This window comes from Lepidochelys olivacea, assembly GCF_965140295.1.
Source record: "Lepidochelys olivacea isolate rLepOli2 genome assembly, chromosome: 3".
Taxonomy (NCBI): domain Eukaryota; kingdom Metazoa; phylum Chordata; order Testudines; family Cheloniidae; genus Lepidochelys; species Lepidochelys olivacea.
In genome coordinates, this window is record NC_140413.1 from 47,736,171 (window position 1) to 47,761,392 (window position 25,222).

The 25,222-nt window shown below is 40.2% G+C and overlaps 1 protein-coding gene across 2 annotated transcripts in view; it reads right to left on the reverse strand.

The window, feature by feature from the left end:
• Positions 1–25,222, reverse strand: part of LOC311518254 (uncharacterized protein) — a 197,235-nt gene that overhangs the window by 92,497 nt on the left and 79,516 nt on the right. For both annotated transcript variants that reach the window (XM_084623903.1, XM_084623904.1), the window contains exons 7-11: positions 22,139–22,216; positions 18,126–18,209; positions 14,676–14,738; positions 755–808; positions 523–576 (exon numbers count right to left, since the gene is read on the reverse strand). In XM_084623903.1, the coding sequence (XP_084480029.1) occupies positions 523–576; positions 755–808; positions 14,676–14,738; positions 18,126–18,209; positions 22,139–22,216 (333 nt within the window). The remainder of the gene's footprint in view (positions 1–522; positions 577–754; positions 809–14,675; positions 14,739–18,125; positions 18,210–22,138; positions 22,217–25,222) is intronic.

The window sequence follows — 25,222 nt, forward strand, 5'->3', positions numbered from 1 at the left end:
TGAAAAAAAAGGAATACAATCATTACTGAATATTGCCCATTACCAACTGAACAGTTTTGTTTAACAAGAGAGCCCCAATGAAGCAAAGCACATATTTAACTTGAAGCATATGATTAAGTGCTTTGCTGAACAGGGGCCTTAAGATTGAACAACCTGCTTTGTTGAATTAGGGCTATCTTTGGGTCTGAAGAAAGAAAAGAGATGGAAAAGAGCAATTTCATTAATCATAGATATATGCCTGAATAGCAGGTTGTCAATATCACTTTCCATCTGCTACACCTTTTAAAAATGAAATTAGCAGTCACATTAAAGGTCTTAACTTATATATATGTATACACACACACACCAATATTTTAAAGATAATACATCTTATTAAGAATGGAAATAATATCCTAAGCATAGAATTCCAGTTCTGGCTTTATTGTCTTGGTAGTAAACAACTTTTAAACTAGTTTCACATGGAAATACCAAGGCCCTTACTTGTACTAAGCAAGGATTGTAAATATTAAAGTAACTTTTTACCTTTGTACCATCTCTCCCTGCCTCTCCCTTGATACCCTGTAAGCCACGGGGCCCCTAAGAGAGAAAAAAATAAACACATTTAAGTTCTTTTACTCATTTCTTTTACAGATAAGGACCAGATCCTGCAAGTGCTCCACACTCTGGACTCTCAATGAAATAAATGGAAATAGTATGAGTACTTACAGGATTTGGCTTAGATTTCCACTTTGTAGAAAAGACAAAAGGAGCTTACTTGAATCCCTGGGGATCCTGGAGCACCTGGAGTTCCTGCTATTCCTTGATATCCCTAAGAAAAAAACCAAGACATTATAGCTAACTATATGCAGAAGTTTGCAAACAATTATTTAAAATATCTTAGTTACATCTATTGAGTTGGTCACACGGTCTAAGGTTAAGGCTGCAGAACAACAACAGTTTCCATTAGAAGCTAATGTTTGAGACTCATATTTCAGGTTTGTGGAACTTTCACTTCTGGATGGAATGGCAGATTTCAGCCCTTCACTAAAGGTTAATTTTTCTCATGAGTAAGCAAAACCCATCGGTTGCTTTAGAATTCTTGACAAACAAGAGAAAGGAGGGGAATGTATCAAACATGTTAATTTTTACATTGTAAAAAGACAAAAAAAACACACACACACACACACACACACACACACACCGGTCTTTTATATGAAGCTAATAAAAAACTGGCTGAACTTTGAAACTCAAATTTGGTTATAGAAAATAAGCCTTACTGAAGAGACTTTGCTTTGCTAGGTTTAAAATAACTGCTTTAAAAATAACAGTTAATAATAATAATGCTGCACTGAGCACGTACAGTTTGAAAATTCTGTTAAGCTGTCAACTATAAACTTAAAAATAAGTGACAGGGAATGCTGGCCCTTTAAGAGCAGGGGCAGGCACTGTTTCAGGGAACAAGTGATATGAGGCAAGGGGGATTAGGAATAGGAACGAGCATTTAAAACCGTTTCAGTGATGGTAATCTCCCACATCCTTCACTAGCAACTGGCACTGGAGCAAGAAGAGATTACTGAAACAATGCTCTCATGGCATATTAAGCGATGTGGCCCTTTGTCTGGCTTAACGGAAAAGGGAGTTGCCCCCTGAATTGCAAGAGTGGCTTGGCCAGCATTTAAATCCACGCCCTCCTCCCCGCACACACACACACACACAGGAAGGGTTACCTGCTCCACCTAAGAAGCACTTAAGAGTAACTACTACAGTCGCTGGACCAGGCCTTGGTGTACAGAAGTGAGTTTAAATGCACAAAGCTTTGCAATGAGAGGTGACCTCCTATTTAAAAGTGGCAGGGTTTTTACAGGCAGCCGTTAAACATAAGCAGGGAAGGAGGAGAAGGAGAGCTTTCATTTGACTCAGATGAAGTAACATATGCTTCCACCATACAAAATAAGGCCATGACTACACCAGCACTTTTGTCAGTATAACTCATGTGAAAAAACCACCCCTCTGAGCGACATAAGTTACACTGACAGAAGCGCCGATGTGGACAGTGCTACCGCTGCTCATTGGAGGTGGTTTAATTAGGTTGACGGGAGAGCTCTCTCCTGTCGTCATATAGCATCTATACAAGCAATCTGACAGCAGTACAGCTACACCGGTACAGTTGTGCCACTTTAAGATCACTAGTGTAGATATGGCCTAATATAGAAGGAGGAGTTGTCCTCTGACAGAATAGGAAGAAAAAGAACTGTAAAATGACTACTTCTACTGTAAAATTCTGGGGCTACGGGGTTTAACCCCTTCAATCATCAGTTGAAGCAGCCAAAACTGAATCCAAGGTCCCATATTCTTTTGTTTAATTTAAATGGGATGAATCCCATAACAATCGATCCTCCAATTTTGAGAAACTAAAAATGCTGAGAAGACAGACAATCCCAAATTCACTAAAACAAAGTTCTAATACCAAATCTCTGTACTGATAAAGAAGAACTAACAGAACCATTTTATAAGTCTTATTTGTGTTCTGTACAAGTCATGTAACTAATAAACAAAGCCAAAATTACTGGCTGAGACAATGCTTGCTGTACCCTTTTCCAGAAAGAAATTTGAGCAGATGCCCTAAAGTCCAAACTGGTAATGTTTAACAGAGCAAGGAACAGAACTCTAGGCCCCCGTCACACATCTATCCTGTAGCAAGTCTTTCCCTTTTAGTGCCCAGAGATAGTTCTAGCAGAGTAAGCTTTAACTGAAGATGGAGGAGCATTCCCAGCTTGCCTATAAGCCTCAAACGTAGATGAAACAATGCAACTAGCCAAGGATGCCTTAAAAACTGTCTCTTTATTTCTTATCCAAGAAAAACAAAAAGTTTGTCTGACTTCCTATAAGAAATAGTCGTATATAAATAAACCTTTAGTGCACTCTTCAGATCTAAGAAATGCAATTTCCTATCCTCCTTTTTCTTATTGGGAAGGATCATAGCGAGAGAAGAGTAATTTCCTCTATGAATGGAAGATAGAAGAGGAGTCCTCACACCATCTTGGCCTTCTGAAATGGCAAATTTAGCTCAGAGATGGACCTTGTAACATGATCTCACTGCAAACAGAACAAATGGCTCTGAAAAAGGTTGACCTAATGGAAAGTAAAAAACTCAAAAGGAGGTCCACACAAAGCTAAGAGGACAGGAATCAACCTCCAGAGCAGAACTAACCTAAAGTTGGTTTGATAGACTACAAACACATTGGAAACTGGAATTACCAGGATCAGCTTTAATACACTGGCACTCTTTTTGTAATAGCATGTTAGTTAAATTATCCTGCAGGAAGGGAGTACTTTATTGAAATATTTGACTACCCTCAAGCCGCATAACCTACACACAGAGGAAGAGATCAACACACAGAGAATGGATTAAAAAAGCAAGAAGAAACAGAAATGAGAAGTGATCATAATCTAGTTGGTGTAAATGAAACATGGTGGGGTAATGGGGGGTTGCAAGCTTATTGGCGGGGCGGGGGGGGTTGCATTACAGCTACCCTTACTTCTTCACTGCTGCTGTCAACGACACTGCCTTCAGAGCTGGGCAGCCAGAGAGTGGTGGCTGCTGGCCAGGACCCCAGCTCTGAAGGCAGAGTCACTGCTAGTAGCAATGCAGAAGTAAGGATGGGATGGGATGGTATTGCCAGCCTTACTTCTGTGCTGCTGCTGGGCCTTTGGTCAGCAGCTACCACTCTCCGACTGCCCAACCCAGAAGGCAGCAGCGGAGAAGTAAGGATGACATGATATGGTATTGCCATCCTTACTTCTGCGCTGCTGCTGGCAGGACGCTGCCTTCAGAGCTGGGCGCCTGGCCAATAGCCGCCGCCCTCCAGCCTCCCAGCTCTGAAAACAGTGCAGAAGAAGGGTGGCAATAGTGTGACTCCCCGTAAAATAACCTTGCAATCACCCCACAACCACCTTTTGGGTCAGGACACCCAGATTAAGAAACGATGGTCTCCCCTGTGAAATCTGTATAGTATAGAGTAAAAGCACACAGAAGAGCAGATTTCATGGTCCATGACACATTTTTCACAGCTATGAATTTGGTAGGGCCCTACTCATAACTGACCAAGATGGGCAATAAATGCAGCAACCCTTTTACTTTCTACACAGGTGGCCATCAGCATAACTCCTCAAACTCCAACCTCTGCACTGGTTCCCAGTTGAATATAGAGTTCAAATCAATGTCTATTTCCTGATATTCAAAGCCCTCAATGAGAGTGTACCTAGCTACTTGAGAGATCGCTTCTTCCTCTATGACCATGGCCTATCGTGACAATGACATTCCACTCGAAGCACAAAAGTGTCAAATACAGGGGGCACCTTGTAGCAGGGCAGTAACCCCGCTCCTGTGAAAGGCTAGGCTGATTGGGGAAGCAGCCACAGCTAGGGCCATGCTCAATCAGGCCACACCTGGCTCTGTTGTAAGGACTCAGGGAGGAACTGGGTCAGTCTCTCTCTAGCTGTGGAGAGAGAAGGACCTGGCTGTCTGGGAGAAAAGGGTATCTGGAGTGTTCAGGGCTGGGGAAAGGCCAGAGGAGCTGAGGAGCTCCAGCCTGGCAACTCCCCAAGCTGAGGCCTTGGTAAAGGCCTATGCAGGTACTGGAGCTGGGAGGTGCAGCCCAGAGATAGGCAGAGGCAGCTGGTCCAACCTCCTTGCCAATGATGAGTGGCCATGACAGACTGCAGTTTGCCGCAGTGAGCAGGGGCTGGATGACGACTGGCAGTAGCCACTGAAGCAAGGTGGATGAGAGGGTTGTGGGTTCCCTGGGAGGGGAGACCCAGAGCGGGGGTACTGCTGGGGCAGAACCCCAAAGTAAGTGGCACCAGGGTCCGGGAGGGACATGAGGCGGGCGGCAGGTGAGTCACTGGCCAGCAGAGGGCATTCTGAGCTGGAAAAGAGCTAATTCCCAGATGACCAGAAGGAGGTGCCACACCAGTGAGTCTTCGCTTTGCTACACACCTCATGAACACAGGAGAGAACTTCCACAAGAGCTGGGCCTGGGCTATGGGACTCACTTCCAGAGGAGCTAAAAATGATCACTAAACTTGCCACATTCAGAATTAAATGCAAAACCCACCTGTAAGACTTGGTTTTCCCATAATCCATTGCTTACTTACTTTTACACACACACACTTATCCAGTATGAACAAATTATTCTCTCTCACACACACACACAAAATCACTACTCTGCTGCACTGGTGTACATCTGGAATAAGGACAAATTTGCAATGCAATAGGGCAGCAAAAGGACAATGCAGGTTTACACTGCACACACAGGGACATAACATCAGAGGAAAGGGAAGTAAAAAAAATGTAAGGCTCTGATGAGTGTGTTGGGAATACAGCATCAATTCTTGGGACCTTATTACTCAAAAAATGCTGCTGCTGACAGTCAGTAGGCTCTGAGAAGAGCAATACAATAATTAGGAGCTGAAGAAAACAAGACCAGACAAAACATTGCAAGAGAGGAGCTCAAACTTTTTCATAAGGTAGACCACATCTTAATGGAGAGACTGTCTTGTGGAATACCACACCTCCCATTTACATCCACACTCACAATCATAAGGATGACCTCCCTTCTCACTCACAGAATTCCCATGGTGACGGAAGTAATTGCTTCAGCAAAAAATATTAGGAAAGCATTTGATGTATTTTGTTGAATGTGATAGCTGTTTTGACCACTTATTTGAAAAAATTGCTGTTCTTTTAATCTCTGCCTCCTATTGGTTATGTTCTCTCTTCCCCAAACCTCTGCACATGTTCCTCTGTTACCTTATCTCCCTTCTGCTTCCCTCCCTGTTGCCTGCTCCTTCTCTATATCATCTACTTCTTGTTTTCCTTTTTCCTTTCTCTTTTTGACATGTTGCCCAGCTACCTGGTCTTCTCCCTTTGACCTACTTGATCAACTGCCTTGCTCATTTCTCCCTTGCACATTCTTCTTCCACTGGTGACCCAAAATGGCAAAAGAACTTCCTGTTTCCTCTTCTCTCATTGTATAGCAATAGGTCTGAGTACTATCTAGTGCCATGTCTCTACTGTACAGATACAGCTGTGCTGCTGTAAGAGCGCTCGTGTAGTTGCAGTATGTCGATGAGAGAGCTCTCGATCGACATAATAAAACCAGCTCAAAGAGCGGCGGTAGCTATGTCAATTGGAGAGAGTCTGCTGCCAACATAGCGCTGTGCACACAAGCACTTATGCTGGCAAAACTTACATCACTCAGAGGGGTGTTTTTTCACTCCCCTGCAAGACAAATGTTCAGGTGATATAAGTGCTAGTGTAGACATGGTCTAAGTTGGCTCCTAATTTCCAGCTACTTTTACAGGCCTCCAGGTTTGCTACTGTAGTGAAGATCCTGAACATTATTGAAAGAGGTGGAAACAAGGAGACTCAACATCATCCACAGACCACCACCAAGTGCTCTGCAGACCACCAATCACTCTGGTAACCATTATACTAGAGAATACACAGAAAGGAAAAACTATGCATAGAGACTTGCCCCACATTCCTTTATGCACATTCCTGAGGGAGGGGTGGGATGAGTCATTGCTGCAAAGTTGACCACCGAGCACCTTTTGCAGCAGTTTCTGACCTTCTTCCTCTCTCCCTCTCCTCCCCCCACCACCACCACCACCACCACAAAGCAGAGCTGTCCTTCTTTGGGTAAGCCCATACAAATTCGGCCCCACCTTTAGTTGTGGTGCAGTCATTTGTGACAGATAAGGACATATGCCACATAAGCAAGAGGGCAATTGTGTGTTACTTTTATGAAAGTCTAAGCTATACAGATCAGAAAGTTTCTAGAAACAAGGCCATGTTCATTAAAAGAATCCAGAAATGAATGTGTATGCTATTTAAAATAATAATCTAGAATGGCAATGAACTATCCAGGTTTGAAGTGGCCCCTCTCTGCCTTCAAAGTAAATATGTTGTGTTTAAGAAGCCTAATTTATAGTACGAATTTCCTAATATGAAGGAAATTTCAGAACATTGGGGATGGTGCTTGACACTTAGGGATATTTTAGCAACTATATTTCCTGTGGGAAGAGGTAGGTCGCATGAGGTCGTATAGCACTACCAAGTAATTATTTCTTGGAATCAAGGGCAGCATTTGCAGCTGCATAGCCATAAAGGATTGTGGAGCTTTCATAGGACAGCAGCTGTAGAAGCTGGATGGAGCTCAAAGTATAAATTCAAGCCCACCACATGCTCACAGGTGGGTGGCAAGAGGGGTCCCAAGTACATAAGAAAGTAATGCCTAGATCCTTAAAGATACTGAGGCACCTAACTCTCACTGGTTACTATTAAACTTTTTTTCTTTTTAAAATGCTGTTGATGTATCTGGCTACTATACAAAGTTCATTGTGTAAGTATTAAATAATCACAAATATTAGCGACATTTGGATAGTAAGCATGCAACAAAATCCTGCAGCTCAAGAAGAGAACCTTCAAAAGGTACTTTATTAGGTGAGACTTTTGATAGCTTTAAGAATGTCAAGAACAGTAATTTGAATACTGAGTTTGCAGCTAGATATCTCAGTAAACTCAACCTTGCCAGTTTTAAAGTTCTTAATCACTTACTGAACACTGTAAGAAGACAATAAAAGCTTTTAAATTTCCATGAATGAAGCTAAATAGGGGACTGGAGAATAGCCCAGATTTGTCAACCATCTGTTCAGAGTTCAAATTTTATGAATTAGTGTTTTCGTGCATTCTTTTCAACAAGCAGGTCAATAACCTATCTTCTTTATTGCCCTTAAGTATCCCTTGCGTAAGAGCAGAAGATGCTGTTTTATCATGGTAATATTTTGAGTTCTTCCCTGACAAATATAAAGAATCCCTTGGAACAGAGAGCAGACTTTGGGACTGCATAGTTGGGGGGCCCTTGAATATTCTGTGGGCCAGCTACTCCAGGCTGCTTTCTCAGCTGGATAAGAGCCCATTAAAAGTACTACTTAGATTAAAATAAATTTTTAGACTCATTTACGGAAGCTATTTCTATTGTGATAGTTTAGGTCAAGAAATTGAGTGAGGAGAAATATTTTTCTTTTTATTATGGTACTACAGGTTCTCATTTCTGTGCTTTTGAAGTCAATAGGACTACTCATGTGAGTGAAGACTGTATAATTGGGCCCAGCCATGATCATTTTAGTTACTTCAACTAACTTTAAGCATTAAGTAGAGCTGGTGATTACAACAAATACAAACAAAACAGAGAATTTCAGCGACTGTTTTTTCACATTTAACAAATGTACTTTGACCGTGTTTGAATCCCACTTACATTCGTTTTCCATTAATAGTCTAGGAAACGAGTTTACTATAGAAATATTCAGGGAAACATCTAATTTTAGAATAATGTTTGAGAATATTCATGAAAAGCAAATTTTGAATTTGTCTAACACAAGAAACCTAATTCTAAGGGATACACACATCTACTTAGAAGATATACACATACACTATGATTTCTATATCCAACCAATACTAAATAACAGTTAAATTGTGAATATTGAACAGCTGCAATGAACTGCTCATGCATGATCTTTATACCACAGACAATTCACTGTAATTATTTGAAATTAAATACATTCCTTACGTACTATGTGTAAACAAAGAAACAAGCAACAGTTGTTGCCGCACCATACAGTTCAGAGACGCAAACTGGAGGGAGTGTAGAGATGAGCATCAAAACTGATCTGGGGGCTGGAAGTACTCGCTTCCCAGGAAAGATTATAAAAACTACATCATAACTTCAGGTTTTTCATACACACATAATTTGATTAAACAACTAACATGATAACCATCTGCAAGCATATTATGGGGTAAGAGCCAAAAAGCCTTAGGGGGTCTCAAGGGGATATAATCAGGAATAACAAGATTAAAATGAGCAAAGGAAAAGGTATCCAGAACAACAAGACACATTTCCTGACACTAAGGTCCTCGATACTATGGCGAGGGACACTACTGAAAAACCGAATATAGACAGATACAGAGGTCTATTAAACTGAACATAGGTCTCCTACATGGATGGGTAAAAGTCCCCTCATTCAAGTCTAAAATACTAGACTGGAAAACACTCAAGAATCTACTGTAAGAAACAATAATGCACTGGCTAGGGTTGGAGATGACCTAATAGGTCTGCGATTTGTTCTTACAAAGAACAAGTGCAAATAGCGACAGCTGAATATTCACAAAATAAGTCAGTTCAGAAAGCTGAAGCATTTAATCGAAATTACTTCAATTAATATGAATTTCAATTCAACAAATTGCTGCAATTTGTAATCTCTCACTTTCTGCATTATCAGAGGTTCACAATTCTCCTCTAATGTTTTGAGATAGTTTTGTAAATCTTTCCCATGTTCACAGAATGTCCATCTTTGTAAATCATGACTCACTAGTAGGAAAAAAATCATGACTGCCGAATTCCAAGGTTACAGAAAGACTATAGAATCAAGTTATTTTTCTCCATAATTTGTTATATTACAAGTTATGATGCTCCTGGGAAGATGAATCGCATTGAAACAAACCAAGAAACATGAAAAGGTATGCAAAAATGACAACAGTTGTTTCCCAAAATTGCTTTGAGTACATCTTAACAGAGCCTACACCAGTAAACCTTGTTTCTTCAATAAGAAACAGTCAGGAAATGTATACCATTGTAGAAATATCTGTTTTCTGAAAATCTTAAACCACAATAAAAAGAATAAATAAAATACAGAGAGTCAAATTCTGGTTGACATTGGACAGAGACATGTTAGAAAACCTGTGGTCAGCAGCTAAAAGCACAAAAGAGTGCCAGAATGTTGTCTAGAATCCATCTGGCCATCACTAGGTCTCCTAAGTAGCTATGGCGCATATATTTGTCAAGAATTTCTATGAACATCTTTCTGCACAAATTATTCCTACTCTTAGAAGGAACTAAATACACAGGGTTGTGCACATAAGGATGGTTGTGGCCAGAATAATGGTACAGATTGCTAATGATTTTGCAGAGAAAATGCACATTCAAGGAAAAGAGTGGAATTATACCTAATTCCTGAGTGACTGAGGAATGGGCAGAGCCTTGACTTAGCCCACTGGCCAGCCCTCGGATGTGAAAATTTGCAGCTTGTATAGGACAGCAGCAAATTACTACCCCCCTCAAACAAGGGAGAAACAATGAGGAAATTTTGCCTCAGGAAGGTGTCTAAGTCACAATGCCTCCATGGGCTATTACTAAGATGAGGCAGCGGGCTCTGAGGATGACAAGCTGGGGGTGCAGGAGGGTGCTCTGGGCTGGGACCGAGGGGTTTGGAGGGCGGGAGGGGGATCCGGGCTGGGGCAGGGAGTTGGGGCATGGGAGGGGGTCAGGGGAGCAGCCTCTGGGCAGCACTTACCTCAAGCAGCTCCCAGAAAGAGCGGCATGTCCCCTCTCCGGCTCCTATGAGGCGGCGCAGCCAGGCACTGCCCCTGCAGCTCCCATTGGCTGCAGTTCCTGGCCAATGGGAGCTGCAGGGGTGGTGCTTTGGGGTAGGGGCAGCATGCGGAGCTCCCTGGCTGTCGCTACATGTAGGAGTTGGATTGGGGACATGCTGCTACTTCCGGGAGCCGTGCGGAATGGGGCAAGACCCCAACCCCATTCCCTGGCTGGAGCACCCGAGCAGGGCAAGCCCCAGACCCTACTTCCTGGCAGGAGCTCGAGGGCCAGATTAAAATGTCTGGAGAGCCGGATGTGGCCCCCAGGCCGTAGTTTGCCCACCTCTGCTTTAGACGATTCAAAAGCTAGGATTCTCACCTTTCAAAGAGTGTAAGTATTAATTCTAGCTCTAACATCTTTCAGAATAATAGCCATTGCAATCTGGTGGTAATTCATACAAACATAGAATATAGGGGTTGGAAGTGACCTCAGGAGATCATCTAGTCCAACCCCCTGCTCGAAGCAGGACCAATCCCCAATGTTTTGGCCCAGATCCCTAAATGGCCTCCTCAAGGATTGAGCTCATAACCCTGGATTTAGCAGGCCAATGCTCAAACCACTGAGCTATCCCTCCCCCCAAAGGCACTGCCAGAATTCTGAGAATCAGGAAGAGATATCCAACATAAAACATGTTTAGAATTACAGAACATATGAAAGATAAGACTCTCAGCTTTTGAAGATACTGAAATTTTGTCAGTGGTCCCTTGGGTCATCAGTGCTATTTTAACATTGCTCCAGGACTTAATATACCAAGTCCTGGACTTCAGATCAGTGGACATTTTATAAAGTGCAGCATAGAGCTTTCTCTATGTAAATTGCAAAATTAATAAGCTTTACAGTTCTGAACAAAGTATTAATCTCATTCTTTCAATACACAGAAACTAAATGTACTACTATCGGTATTTAAAGCTCTTACTAAACACAGAACTTTAAATGTTTTATGAAAAGTAATAAAGACCAAGGCCACATCACTTAATGAGAGCCCAGGAAACTTGTAGGAGAAATCTGTGGAAAAGTTTTGAAGAATTTGCAGAACTTTTTCAAAGCAAATTGATCAAAATATACATGAAAAAAATAAGAACTGCAAAGTTTGGACCCAAATACAGACTTTGCCAAAATATGAGTTATTCTTATCAGAATTTTGGTTTCAGCCCATCTCTAGTTACCTGGTACATAACACCATAAGAACAGCCATACTAGATCAGCACAATGGTCCATCTAGCCCAATATCCTGCCTCTGACAGCGGCCAGTGCCAGATGCTTCAGAGACAATGAATACAACAGGGCAATTTCAAGTGATCCATCCCCTGTTTTCCAGTCCCAGCTTTCGACAGTTGAAGGTTTAGGGAGCCCCAGCACATGTGGAGGCATCCGTGACTATCTTAGCTTATCGCTATTAATGGACCTATCCTCCATGAATTTACCTAATTTTTTTTACTCCAGTTTAATTTTTTGCCTTCACAACATCCCCTGGCAATGAGTTCCACGGGCTGACTGTGTGTGAAGAAGTACTTCCTTATGTGTGTTTTAAATCTGCTGCCTATTAATTTCATTGGGTGACTCATAGTTCTTGTGTTATGTGAAAGAGTAAATGACACTTCCCTATTCATTTTCTCCATTCCAGTCATGATTTTATAGGCTTCTATCATATCCCTCCCTTAGTCATCTCTTTTCTAAGCTGGACAGTCCCAGACTTTTTAATTTCTCCTCATATGGAAGCTGTTCCATACCCCTAATCATTTGTGTTGACTTTCCCTTCACTTTTTTCAATTCTTATATATAATTTTTGAGATGGGAGAACCAGAACAGCACACAGTATTCAAGGTGTGGTCATATCATGGATTTATATAGTAGCATTATGATATTTTCTGACTTATTATCTATCCCTTTCCTAATGGTTCCTAACATTGTTAGCTTTTTTGACTGCTGCTGCACATTAAGCAAATATTTTCAGAGAACTATCCACAAAGATGCCAAGATCTCTTTCTTGAGCGGTAACAGCTAATTTATACCTCATCATTTTGTATGTATAGTTGGGATTATGTTTTCCAATGTGCATTACTTTACATTTATCAGCATTGAATTTCATCTCCCATTTTGTCACACCGTCATTCAGTTTTGTGAAATCCCTGTGTAACTCTTCTCAGTCAGCTTTGGACTTAACAATCTTGAGTAATTTTGTACCAGCTGCAAACTTTGCTACCTCACTTTTCACCCCCTTTTCCCAATCATTTATGGTAAATGATTTGAACCTTAAGGACCCAACTGTATCGCCCTTAAACACAACTAGGACTCTCACTTGTAAAGGATTTTTTGCAATACTTGCCCCTCAGTTTCCCAGGACAAGAGGGAATTTGGAGAGGAGTTGTGACTCTGAATCACAGGTTCTTCATGGTTCCTCTCCTGGGGTGGCACAGCTACATAGTGACTCATATACAGAGCTGAGCTGAAAGCCTCAGTCTAGTTCTTCGCTGCTCATCTCTTACTTCTCTCCAGTTTGTCCATTTCTGATAATACAGTGGAAATTTAACACAATATTCCTGCTGCAGTCTCACCAAAACTGTAGAACATTATCTCCATGGCATGGTGCCACTGCTTAAACTGTATTAGCCTTCTCTGCAGCCAACTTCCCCCACCCCTTTTTTGCCCATCTTTCTAAAGTCCCCTTTTTATCTTCATCCTTAATGATGTTTGCAACTCCTTCAAATTTGTTCACACATTTTCAGGTGGTACATGATATTTCCTCCTCTACCACATCAACAAGGAAGATTTTAAATAAGACTGGATCTGTGGTACCCCCACTAGACATTTTCTGCAAACTCAATACATTGCAGTATAGCCTTATTCTTAGCTTGTATTCTTCATCAGTTTTCATCTTACAATATTAGTTTCCAAAGGACAACCCATTTATACTGAAAACTGAAGGCTTATTCCAGATAACCTCTGCCCTTCACCATCATCTTCCATGAGTGTTTGCACTTCCAGTTTGATCATTATTCATATTAAGATATGTATGTTGCTAATGATGTGCATCAACAAGCCTTTCCTAATGTCCAAGGATCCATTTAGAGCTGATCATTTACTCCTCCCCAGTAAAAACAAAAGCATAAACATTATTAAAGATTAACAACTCCTAATATAGGTGTCTGTGTGTATGTGCATGTCAGAATGTGTGCGTGCGTACACATGTATATCACAGATTTCTTCCATTTCTTTTACTAGAATTATTTTTTCAGGTCGTAGTAGCTGCCAGATAAATTATTCTCTTTTCAAAATTAAACTATTTTTAATGCCCTCCACGGTCTTTTGCATTTTTTACAACAAACTCTAAGAAGCCACATTGGGGTCTACACTCTTAGGCCAGGAATTTGGGTGGTCGAAGTCTCTGAATCTTTCACCTTTATCCTCCCAATACACCTGAGGCACACACACCAGTGGCTCAGGAACACAAAATGAAACCTATGAACTGTAAACACCACGCATTTACTGAGCATTAAGATGTTGGGTGTCAACTTCTCAGAAGCTTCCACTTCCACTTTTATGGAACCTAAGGGTACTTTACTATTTGGGGATTTTTAATACAATTTAAAAACAATTCTAAAACTAAAAACCAAACTGACCATCACCAAATTTGACATTTTCATTATAGGAACATCTGTCATTCACCTGCTGTTTTCATAAACCATACATTCATAAACGAACAATAGTAAATTAAAAAACAAACTGCAGCGTGTGGGAATATACTGTCTTTTTCAGCCATCTGTATTTCAAAGCAGAGTACTATTTTTAATTCTAATTCTGGGATACTCTTGCACAAGAAACCCTAAACATTTTTGAGCACAATATAAGGGTCATATTGACATTGAGAAAAAAGTAAACTCCTTATTGGGTTGTTGCTTTAAGCCATTGTATCCACGCATGTCACATGAAGAGATCAGTTCAAGATTTGAACTTCAGATTCAAATGTCCCACAAATTTAGGGATGTTCCTATCCTGGGTTTTCATTCAGGCAAGTCTTTAGTTTCATGCTATCATTTTGATGGCTTTTAATCTAACAATCAAAATGTTCATAGAATTGTTAAATTCTGATGCATCTTAGCCTATAATTCACAATGCTGTAGAACACGACATATTAAAGATTTTTTCCTTTACCGTTAGTTTTGCATTTACAGTACTTTATATGACTAAGTTTTTAGTACTCACAGGCTTACCATCTGGACCAGGCTGTCCAGGATAACCATGATTCCCAGGTTGTCCAGGGTCTCCCTGTAAAGAAGTTATACATTAGAGCACAAAGAAATATGAAAGAAAAGTTTACAATTAGTTGAAAGTAAATTTTATCCAAGCATATTTCTGAGCTTCAGGAACTCGGGCCTTCAAGGAATATCATTCCACAGAACATTGGCTGTAAGCCCAGATAATTTTTTTGGAAGAGTAATTGCTATAATACAAAGGGCTTGATCCTGTAATCCCTCTATGGGAAAACTCCCACTGACTTCTTATGTAGGGCTTGGAAGATTGGGCTCTAAGGATAGCCCATAATATCCCATATTTAGGATGTTATAGAACATGAAAAACAAAACAGTAGAAATAAAAACAAATAAAAAAAACCTATAAAATATGTTAGTCAATACCACCTTGAACCAAACTTCATCTGTCTGTAGGTCTCTACCAAGGATTATCCTGATGCCAGATTTTTATTGAGTTTGGCTCTAATTAAAGTGAAACAGCCAAGATGGACATGGTTAAAACCTTTTAATCAACAGCTACTGCCTCAAGGTGCTTATCCTTTGTAACCCCTCTTAGATCTTTAGCCAATGCCTACAGAAGTCAGTGGGAGTCTTTCCAACTATTTCAATGCGGTTTGGATCAGGCCCATTAAAAAAAGCAAAAGAAAACTGCAGTTTCCCAAAGATAACTAGACCATCTTTATGATCACAAAGCAAAACCACCAAAAATATTCTTACTCACTATATTAGCTCACTGTATTTGAACGCTCTCGGTTTAATTTACCAACAAAGGATCTGATCCTGGTCCTTTGTCTCAAACATCAATGGCAAAATTCCCATTGACTTTAAAAAGGACAAAGATTTGGTTCCAAACAACAGTTTACTATTACTATAGCACATGCAGTTCTGGAATAGTAAACCAGATTGTGTTCAGCCACACACATTGTCAGCAAAATTACCAGGTAAATTCCTGATGATACAGGAAGAGGAAGATCACAGATTGAGTCTTAAAGCCTAGTTTGAACTGGAAATGTGAGAAGTCATTTGACAACATGTAAATTGAGCAAGTTTAATATTGAATTCAGTGACAAAGAATATAGAACCCCACAATAATGTCATTTATACAAAGTCACAGTATGTAAGTACACCTTTGAAAAATATTTCAAAACTGAGATTCTGAAGTTAGTCAACTAAATCTACATTTAGGGACCTAAGTAAAAGTAGTCCGACACTGAGAGGTGCTGAACTAAGGGTAACAGACTCCACTGGGAATTCCAGATCCTCAGCTCCTTCGAAAATTAGGCCACTTTCATTTAGGTGCCTAATGCGGATTTAAATGACTAATTTTGGTCTTAGTGGTTATACCACCAAAAATAAAATTGCTTTTTTGTAAAGAGCATCTAATGTTATTAGGTAACATAATAGACAATGGATTGAAAACAACTGGATTTAGAAACAGCCATATAAAAATTTAGAGGGTTGCAAAAAGTGTCTTAAATAACAAGCCACTAATTATTGGTACTACTGCATATTCAGATTACAAATAAAAAACAATATTAAAATAATGTTAAGGTGGTAAAGTCCAGCACTCAAAAGTTAGGACATGCTATAATTAGGGCCCTACCAAATTCACGGCCATTGAAAACACATCGCGGACTGTGAAATCTGGTCTCTCCCCATGAAATCTGGTCCTTTGTGTGCTTTTACCCTATACTATACAGATTTCACAGGGAACACCAGCTTTCTCAAATTGGTGGTCCTAACCCAAAAGGGAGTTGCAGGGGGCGGGAATCACAAGATTATTTTAGGGGGTCATGGTATTGCCACCCTTACTTCTGTGCTGACTTCAGAGCTGGGTGGCTGGAGAACAGTGGCTGTTGGCCAGGCATACAGTTCAGAAGGCAGCACCCCGCCAGCAGCAGCGCAGAAGTAAGGGTGGCAATACCATACCAGGCCACCCTTAATTCTGCGCTGCTGCCTTCAGAATTGGGCAGCCGGAGAGTGGTGACTGCTAACTGAGGGCCCAGCTCTGCAGGCAGTAGCGCGGAAGTAAGGGTAGCAATACCACACCATGCCATCCTTCTGTGCTGCTGCTGGCGGCAGCTCTGCCTTCAGAGCTGGGCTCTTGGACAGCAACCGCTGCTCTCCAGCTGCTCAGCTCTGAAGGCCGTGCTACTGCCAGCAGCAGCGCAAAAGTAAGGGTATCAGTACCGCAAGCACCCCCAACAATAACCTTGCAACCCCTCCCCCCCACTCCTTTTTGGGTCAGAACCCCTACAATTATAACACTGTGAAATTTCAGATTTAAAAAGCTGAAATCATGAAAATTACAATTTTTAACATCCTATAACTGTGAAATTGACCAAAATAGACCATGAATTTGGTAGGGCTCTAGCTATAATTAAAGTTGCCTGTGCAATCTTAATTCAGCTTCCTTGTGTCCAGATGTTAGGATAAGCTTGTCCCGCATGACATGGGAAATCTGTGACACAGCCAGGAACAAAATCACACTGTACTGGGACCTAATTAGGACCTCATTATACTGGGTCCTAATGCAAAATTCCTTTCTCTTCTTGCAGTCCTCCGCCTCATGCGCTATCCAGTTGTGCACTGAATGAAGCAGGGTTCCTGCTAGAACAAATAGTACATGGTCATGCAATTCAAGCTTGCGTATCCACTAGGGGGCCTAATTAAGATTGCCTGGGCCACCTAATTCTGTCATTTCCTAACTTTTGAGTGCTTTACTGTTCTTGTAAGTACTTCCCTAGGTTTTATTTAAAAATGCAAAGAAAAAAACAAGAAATTCTATCATGTGAAACTATAATAACTCCTGAAATGGATCATCAGCTGAAATGCCCATACACTTGAGGTAATGGAGTAACTGATAGCTGTTCTCTTCAGTGTGGACCAGCCACACTGTGGTTGATGCAACATGCACTTCACCACTGCTTCACCACTGCTCAGAGGCTATAAAGGTCAACAAACCCAAAGCAGCCCCCAGTAGATTTTTAAATATGAATTGCAAATTAAGAAAAGTTGAGAAATTGTCATTTCTCCAGGATCAGATTTTTCCACGTCAAACCATGTTAGGATTTCATTATTAGACAATGATCGTATGGGGGGTGAAGTTATTTACTGGAGAGTAACTATGAAATTTGAATGTAAAGGAACATCTAATTTTCTTTAAAAATTTAAATGACATTTAGCTTATCAGGAGTTATGGAACCAGTAGCTAATTAATTGCATCTGTCAGAGTCTGATCTTGCAAGTTGGCAACTAACAGCAACTCCCATTGCCTTCAATGGGAGCAGAATTAGGCTCAGTGTGGCTTCTTCCGTACACAATGACCTTATAACATAGAAGGTAAAAGCACCACTGAAAAGTAGATTTTAAAAATAAGAAAATTAAAGAAAACCCTACTCACTTTTGGGCCTGGAGGCCCTTGTTTTCCTGGAGGACATATACAAGGAGCAGGCGTTGAGCCTACATCGCTAGGGCCATTCATACACTATCAAAAATAAAAATGATCATCAACATACATGGAAAACCATAAATCAATATATTACAATTAACTGCATTAACATGACAAAATATAGGACTGACTTTATTTTTATTTCATATATAGCACAGCTCTGAGTTATTTAACATTTGTTTAATCAGAACTCCTGCCTAAATGTATACCAGTCATGTCCCTGAGCAACTTTGCAGCCATGAATTTTTGTTCCACCTCTCCAAAACTCTGATAGCTCTTAGACCATTCAGAAAAAAAACAGATTTCTACTGTAGTTAAAGTGTGTTCTTTTTTGAAGAAATTACAGCTACAAATAGAGCTGGTCAAATTATTCTGTGGGAATAAATTAGTTAATGAATGAAGTCTCTTTTCCATTTTTAAATCATTCAGAAAGATCCCAATCACCAGTTACATGAATCATTAGAGATTAATAAAAAATCCGTTAAATAATTTTACATGTCACCACTGTGGCTTTCATTTATGATACATCAAAGTACTTCATCTGGAACATCTAATAATTGCTCAGATATCTGATGCTGAAGATCAGCCAAGTTTATGTTATGAAATAGTGATGGCTTCATTCCAGACATCTCTGCTGATATTTTTTCCCTTTTCCATTTATAGACAAGACTATTTATATCTACATTCTCATAAAATTTAAGAACAATCTCATAGTGATCTTCAGAGTATTTTCAGTAATCAACGTTCAAAATATGCATCACATTGACCAGATTTTGTGATCTATGAACTGTGGTGACTACACTAGTGCACACAAGTAATCATGGGTGCATGCAATAACGGTTGCAGAAAATACCCCCTGACTTATAAAACATACTTTTTACCCAAAAATACTGGGCCTGAGTCTCCCCTGATGTCTACGAATAGAAATCAGAAGTAACCCCAAAGAAGTAAGTTGATTTACAACATTTAAAATTAGTTTCAGTTGAATGAAAAATAGGCCCATTATTCCTTACACAAAAAACAAATTCATTACAAAAAATACACAACATATCTGGCTTCCCATAGAGTAAATGCTCAAACGATGTTACATAAAACCTGAAGATTTAGATTGTCCCATACACATAGGAAGAAAGACATGATGCAAGGGATGTGGTTTAATTAGACCACAACTTTATTGACTTAACATATCTGGGAACTATCTGGCAAAAACACGTACAATGCACATCATGATTCTTCCTTAACCATTTCAACCTGGTGGAGCGCTGCCATCAGCCATGACCCCTCCACAGCTGGTTTCTGCCCATTGCTGGGACCTCACCACCCTCCCCTTGCATGAAGGTTAAGGAGCTGGGGAGAAGCGGTTGCCTCCTCACTGTACCAGATATTAGGAGTCCAATTCCCATTCCCTAGATTCTTTAAGGGATTCTCCCAGTTTATGAGAGAACTGAACCCCCTATGGGATAAGTACTTGTAGTGGATGCCTGCCACCTGCTGTATCATAACAATTTGAACCTGAATTACCCCTAACAGGTCCCTGAGCTGCTTGGCCAGGAGAGGGGGCTCAAGCTGGAGGTCAAACCCAGCCCCCGATCAGGCTATGCCTTTCCCTCTCCTCCTGGCTAGCCTCTTCCCAGCCCCTGAGGGAGGGGGAAAAGGGAGCCAATATGCTTTCTTCTGCCAGTCCAGACAAAGCTCCCTCCCAACATTGAGGATGTGGGGTTTGCATTCTGAGCTATGCAAGCGTAGGTTTTGTATTGTATTTAGCATATATTATTACATATTCCAAATAATATATTGCACCTTAATCTGTAAGGTATTGTGCAACACGGACTTTTAAAGGTTCCTAGTAGAGGGCTCCTAGTAGAATATTCTCTCAGAGTGAAATTGATAGTTTTCACTTATGAAATATAAAAGTCTAGTTTGTGTCAAAAACAACTGGAATTGAACTGAAGCCAATAGGAGCCACTAGTTCTCAGAACCTCCAAAAATCAGGCCACTTATTCCAGTGCCCACATGTGGATTTAGAACTAGATGTTTTACTTTAGACACCCAAATTGAAAATGTTTGCCCATTGACGATACAGTTTTGATTAACTGAATTCCATTGCTTTTAGTTTTTTGCAAACCACTTTCCATCTCTCGAAACCATTACACATTACCAGCTGATGGCATAATACTGAGTTTATAAAAAAGTAAATACTACCTTAAATTGAGTTTGAGTGGTTTATGATTGAGCTTACCTCTCCATTCTGAAATGAAAAGAAACAGTTTAAGAATGTCACAATATTTGTAAAGGAAAATATAATTGCTTATAACCAGTTCCCAAATAGCAGGTGTCAAGTCCCTGCCCTCTTTATCTCCTAACTCAAGATCTGGGTAAATCCTGTGTGGCCATGCAAGGGTGTAAAGAGGAATGACTTATTTTCCCTTCCCTCCCTTTGGCCTGTGTAGGACGCAGCCACACACTAGCCCATAGGTTGTATAATTGCAGTGAGGTTTCTGGTATCTGCAATAGCACAGAATGATACATTCTGAAATCTCCTAGCACATCAGGAATGAATTACCACATTATTACCTTTAGTAGGATCCTCATGTAAGTGCTGACCAAGCAAAACCACGTTTAGCTTACAAACTCTGACACAACCAGAATCCAAAGTGCTATGGCCACAGTGCTATGCACCCTTTGACATGTCACTGCACCTTCAGATTTTCACAGTGATATATAAATTTCATTTATGACAAAAACAAGTGAAACCAAACTGGCAAAAAGGGATCTTTTTGTCTGGATTTGATCATGCAAAATGTAGTGGGTTTGCATTTGTGGATTTTCTGAATCCCATTACCAATTTATAAATATCAAGATGATGCAATCCTGCAATCAAGTTGACAAAGCTTTATAGAGAGAATTATATCCAGTAAGTTTAAATTTATCGTAGGCTTTGAAGCTCAGCTCCCATTTAAGAACCTAAAAAAGAGCTGGATGTATAGCTCTTTAAAATCTATCAGTGCCTATGGCCAGGCTTGCCAAACAGCTCAGTATCCAATAAGCTGAGCTCTTTTGAAAACGTAACTACTTATTTGGTGTCTAAGTAGGAGTTGAGCTCTTTCAAAAAACTGACCATAAGCGTCACAGTGGCAGCTGCAAGACACTGCACAGTTCTGTAAATCAAGCTGTTAGTTAGGTTCTGAAATAGGAGCAGAACTCTTTACAACATTTGGCCCCCTGTAGTTTAGACTTCCCTGCACCATTCTACGAACAACTAACATTTCAATATAGAATGAACTCCAACAAACCAAGTAAGGACAGGGCCACTTTTAGGTCACTCTTCAGCTCCATGAACCTGGACACGAACTGATTAGGACTTCAGTTTTGTCTCATTCAAAACACATTGGATGAAATCCAGGCCTTATTGAAGTCAATTGGAATTTTGCCACCAACTTCAATGGGGATACTTTTGACAGGAAATTCTAATTTAAAAAGCTAGAAACATAGTTCTGTTGAACAGATAATAGATTTTAGAGATTAGGGGATTTACTGATGAGTATAGTAATAAAAATGCTTTGCACTTAAAGTAGATAGATCTTACATCAATAGAATCAAGGCACTTAGTATCTCAAAGCATTTGTCACACAAGATTTAGAGTTAATTTTGTACTGATTTCCCATTTGCACCTTCTGGTAAGTAATAATATTTTAAGACCTCTTTAAGGATGTCTTTCTAGGAAAATACAAAAGTCTTGTAAAATATGTTTGTTCTAAAACTAGGTTGCTAGATGACAGACATGTAGCTGTTACCTGTTTGAACATTATAGAATTAGTTCCTCAAATTTCAGAAGGAATTTGTTTACAGTAGTTGAATAAATGCAGGAATGTTTACTTTAAGAGCTCATTATTAAGATAGCCCCTGTATTAAGTTATTTGGATAAAATGTCAAACAATCCTTGAAAGTTCATCAATCATACTCACAAATCCCGGGATTTCACAAGCTGTTTCTCGGTTGTTTTGTTCTGGGTCACAGTAGATTCTTAGTTTCTGGACATCAAACTATAATTCAAAGCCAAATACATTGTTCGGGAGAAATTAAATGTTAATCATTTGAGATTACATCAATGAATTTAAAATACAGTCTCCCTTAAATGGTCTTAGTTGATAATATAAACAAACAAAAAAATCTTTAAACCCATTTGAAGTCACGTAAGGTTGTCAGACAATGACAGAATGTAGTTAGTGATAGCATTTTAGCCTCACTGCTCCCACTGACTAATGAGTGCATTACTTTGACATTTCATGGGTAAAAGCAACAGGACTACTTATGGAAAAAACAATCTCATTTATTTTCAAAACAGTAGAAATCACTGGCCCCAATCTTTGGCCATGGATGAGGAATGCACAGTACAATATACTAAATTGTTTATGGTAAATCTTTCCTTTATTCTATCTCTGTACAGTACCAGTATCCGTAATATCTAGATTATTGTGAAATCAGCCTCCTTTCCCATACTTCTGATTCAGATCCAATAGGCTTCTTTCAGTAGAGGCTTTCGGAATACATTGTCAATAAAAAATGAAATGCACCATTTAATGGGAGCTTCTAGTCTTTCATAATAGATTTTAATATAGTAATGTTCCACCAAACTGACTATTACTGTAGAACAAGATGTGTCATGATGTTGAGAAATAGAATCTCAGTAATTGCTGATGGAAAACAAAAAACATTTACGTCATAAAGACCATCTTTCTGGCAGTGCAAAATTGTTCCCTACTATATATTTTCTATTGCTTCTTCCAGGCTACTTTTAAATATCTCAGGCAGTGGGTCTCACACAATTCCACATTCCTAAATCTTTTCTTAATTTCAGGCAATATTTCCTGGCAGTGACATTTATTAACGAAGGAACAGCCTTCTTAAGAAAGTGGTTGAAACCCCATTCCTGAAGCTATTTTAAAAACTAGACTGCACACGGCTATACAAATGTAATATAGGGAATAATGCTGATTTGTCAAGAAGGATGGATTAGATGACCTTGTATATCTCTTCCATCTCTAATTCCAGTAAAAATAAATGTCTGAGATTCTACAAGAAATCTGCAACACAATCCAGTCTTTCTTAGAGAAAACCATTTTACAGCACGAACAAAATCTCATTGGGAACACTGACTCACAGACAGATCATGCAGTTGCCTAAAATTGGTTTAAGAGATTATAAAAAAAGAGGTCTCAAGCATTCTTGAAAATAAGTAAAATGCAGGATACCCAGACAGAGAACTACTGAATGTCTAAAAACCAGACAATTTATTTGTGATGGGGTGTGGCGCCACACCAGCCTCAATAGGGTTAATTAGGGCTCGAGAGGCCAATTAGGTCAGCTGGTGTCACCTCACAGAAGGAGGGCCATGGTGAAGTGAAAGTGAAGCCCTGCTGAACCAGCACTATAAAGCCACCTATGAAAGGGCTGGGCCAACACAAAGCCAAGAAACTGAGAGTAGAATGGGGCTGCAGGGGAAAGAGTCTTCCATAACTCCCTGGGATGAGGGAGGTCACCAGGGACAAGGAGGAAGTACAGGAGGAGAGTAAGGACTCTGAGCCTGTCCTGGAGGAAGGAGTCTGGCAAGAGTCTAGGAGGGGTGAAGTAGTCATGGGGAATAGAGTAAGCTCCAGTGGAAACCCAGAACCAGGAAACAGAAGACAGGGAGGTTTTGTCAGAAGAAGCCCAGGGAAACAGCGACAGGGGCAGGGACTGAGGACCTGGATTGCTGGTTATAGTGTCCCTGGGCTGGAACCTGGTGTAGCGGATGGGCCTGGATTCCCCTGCCAGCCAGTGCAATAGTAGCACAGAGCCCAAGGAGGGGCTGAACACCTTTCCAGTGATGGCATTTGGATAGATGTCTTCCAGGACTTTGTAATCCTTAAAGGGATGGACTAAATGGGAACCTGGCCAGAAGGCAGAGTTATCACAAGAGAGACTGTTGCAGTGTGAGCAATGAGCAGCAAGGGGGTACCCATGCAGCAAGAGCTACGTTCCCAGATCTAGACGCAAGGAGGCACACTAGCGGTGAGTGGGAACCCTGTAACATTCTGCTTTAATCTCTGTGCATGTTCAAGCACCCGGATGATGAAAAACGTAATATATCTTTAAAAAGTCTGACTGTTTAACTTGTTACATCTTTTAATATAAACAGCTGAGAGAAAACAAAAGAAAATATATCTTTCAAAGAAACCAAAAAAATTAATCTAAATGTAAGTAACTCAATATTTCCCAGAGTTGCCGCTATTATTCTCAGTCTAATTGTAATGTCTTGTACCACACAGTTATAAATCAGGAAATCATAAGAAATTAACAACTGGATTTAATTTATTTAGCAAACATCTGGAACGCTTTATGTGCTGTAGTTTTATTGCCAGCAATTACTTATAAAGCTGAAATTTTGCTTACTTTTTTGTGGTAGCACATAGCTATTGAAAAAAGGTGTTTTATGTTCCTTAAATAGATCAAAGATACTTACAGGCTTTTCCATATTTTATTTTGGCAGACTAGAACACAACACTGACAAGTTGCAAGCATGATAAAGGCAGCACAGCAGCGACAGAATTTCATATATTATGTGCTTTATGCTTCCTGTAACCCAATGATGGGACAGTAGCTGCTTGCAACTTTTATTCTCTCCTCAATACGCACAAATAATTCCTCTGACATTAGTGGAAATTATGTGAAATTATCAAGAAGAGATCAGGCACCCTTTCTTTAGATAAATGGTTCCCAATTTTGAAGGGCAACACTACATAGAATCATAGAATATCAGGGTTGGAAGGGACCCCAGAAGGTCATCTAGTCCAACCCCCTGCTCAAAGCAGGACCAATTCCCAGTTAAATCATCCCAGCCAGGGCTTTGTCAAGCCTGACCTTAAAAACCTCTAAGGAAGGAGATTCTACCACCTCCCTAGGTAACGCATTCCAGTGTTTCACCACCCTCTTAGTGAAAAAGTTTTTCCTAATATCCAATCTAAACCTCCCCCACTGCAACTTGAGACCATTACTCCTCGTTCTGTCAT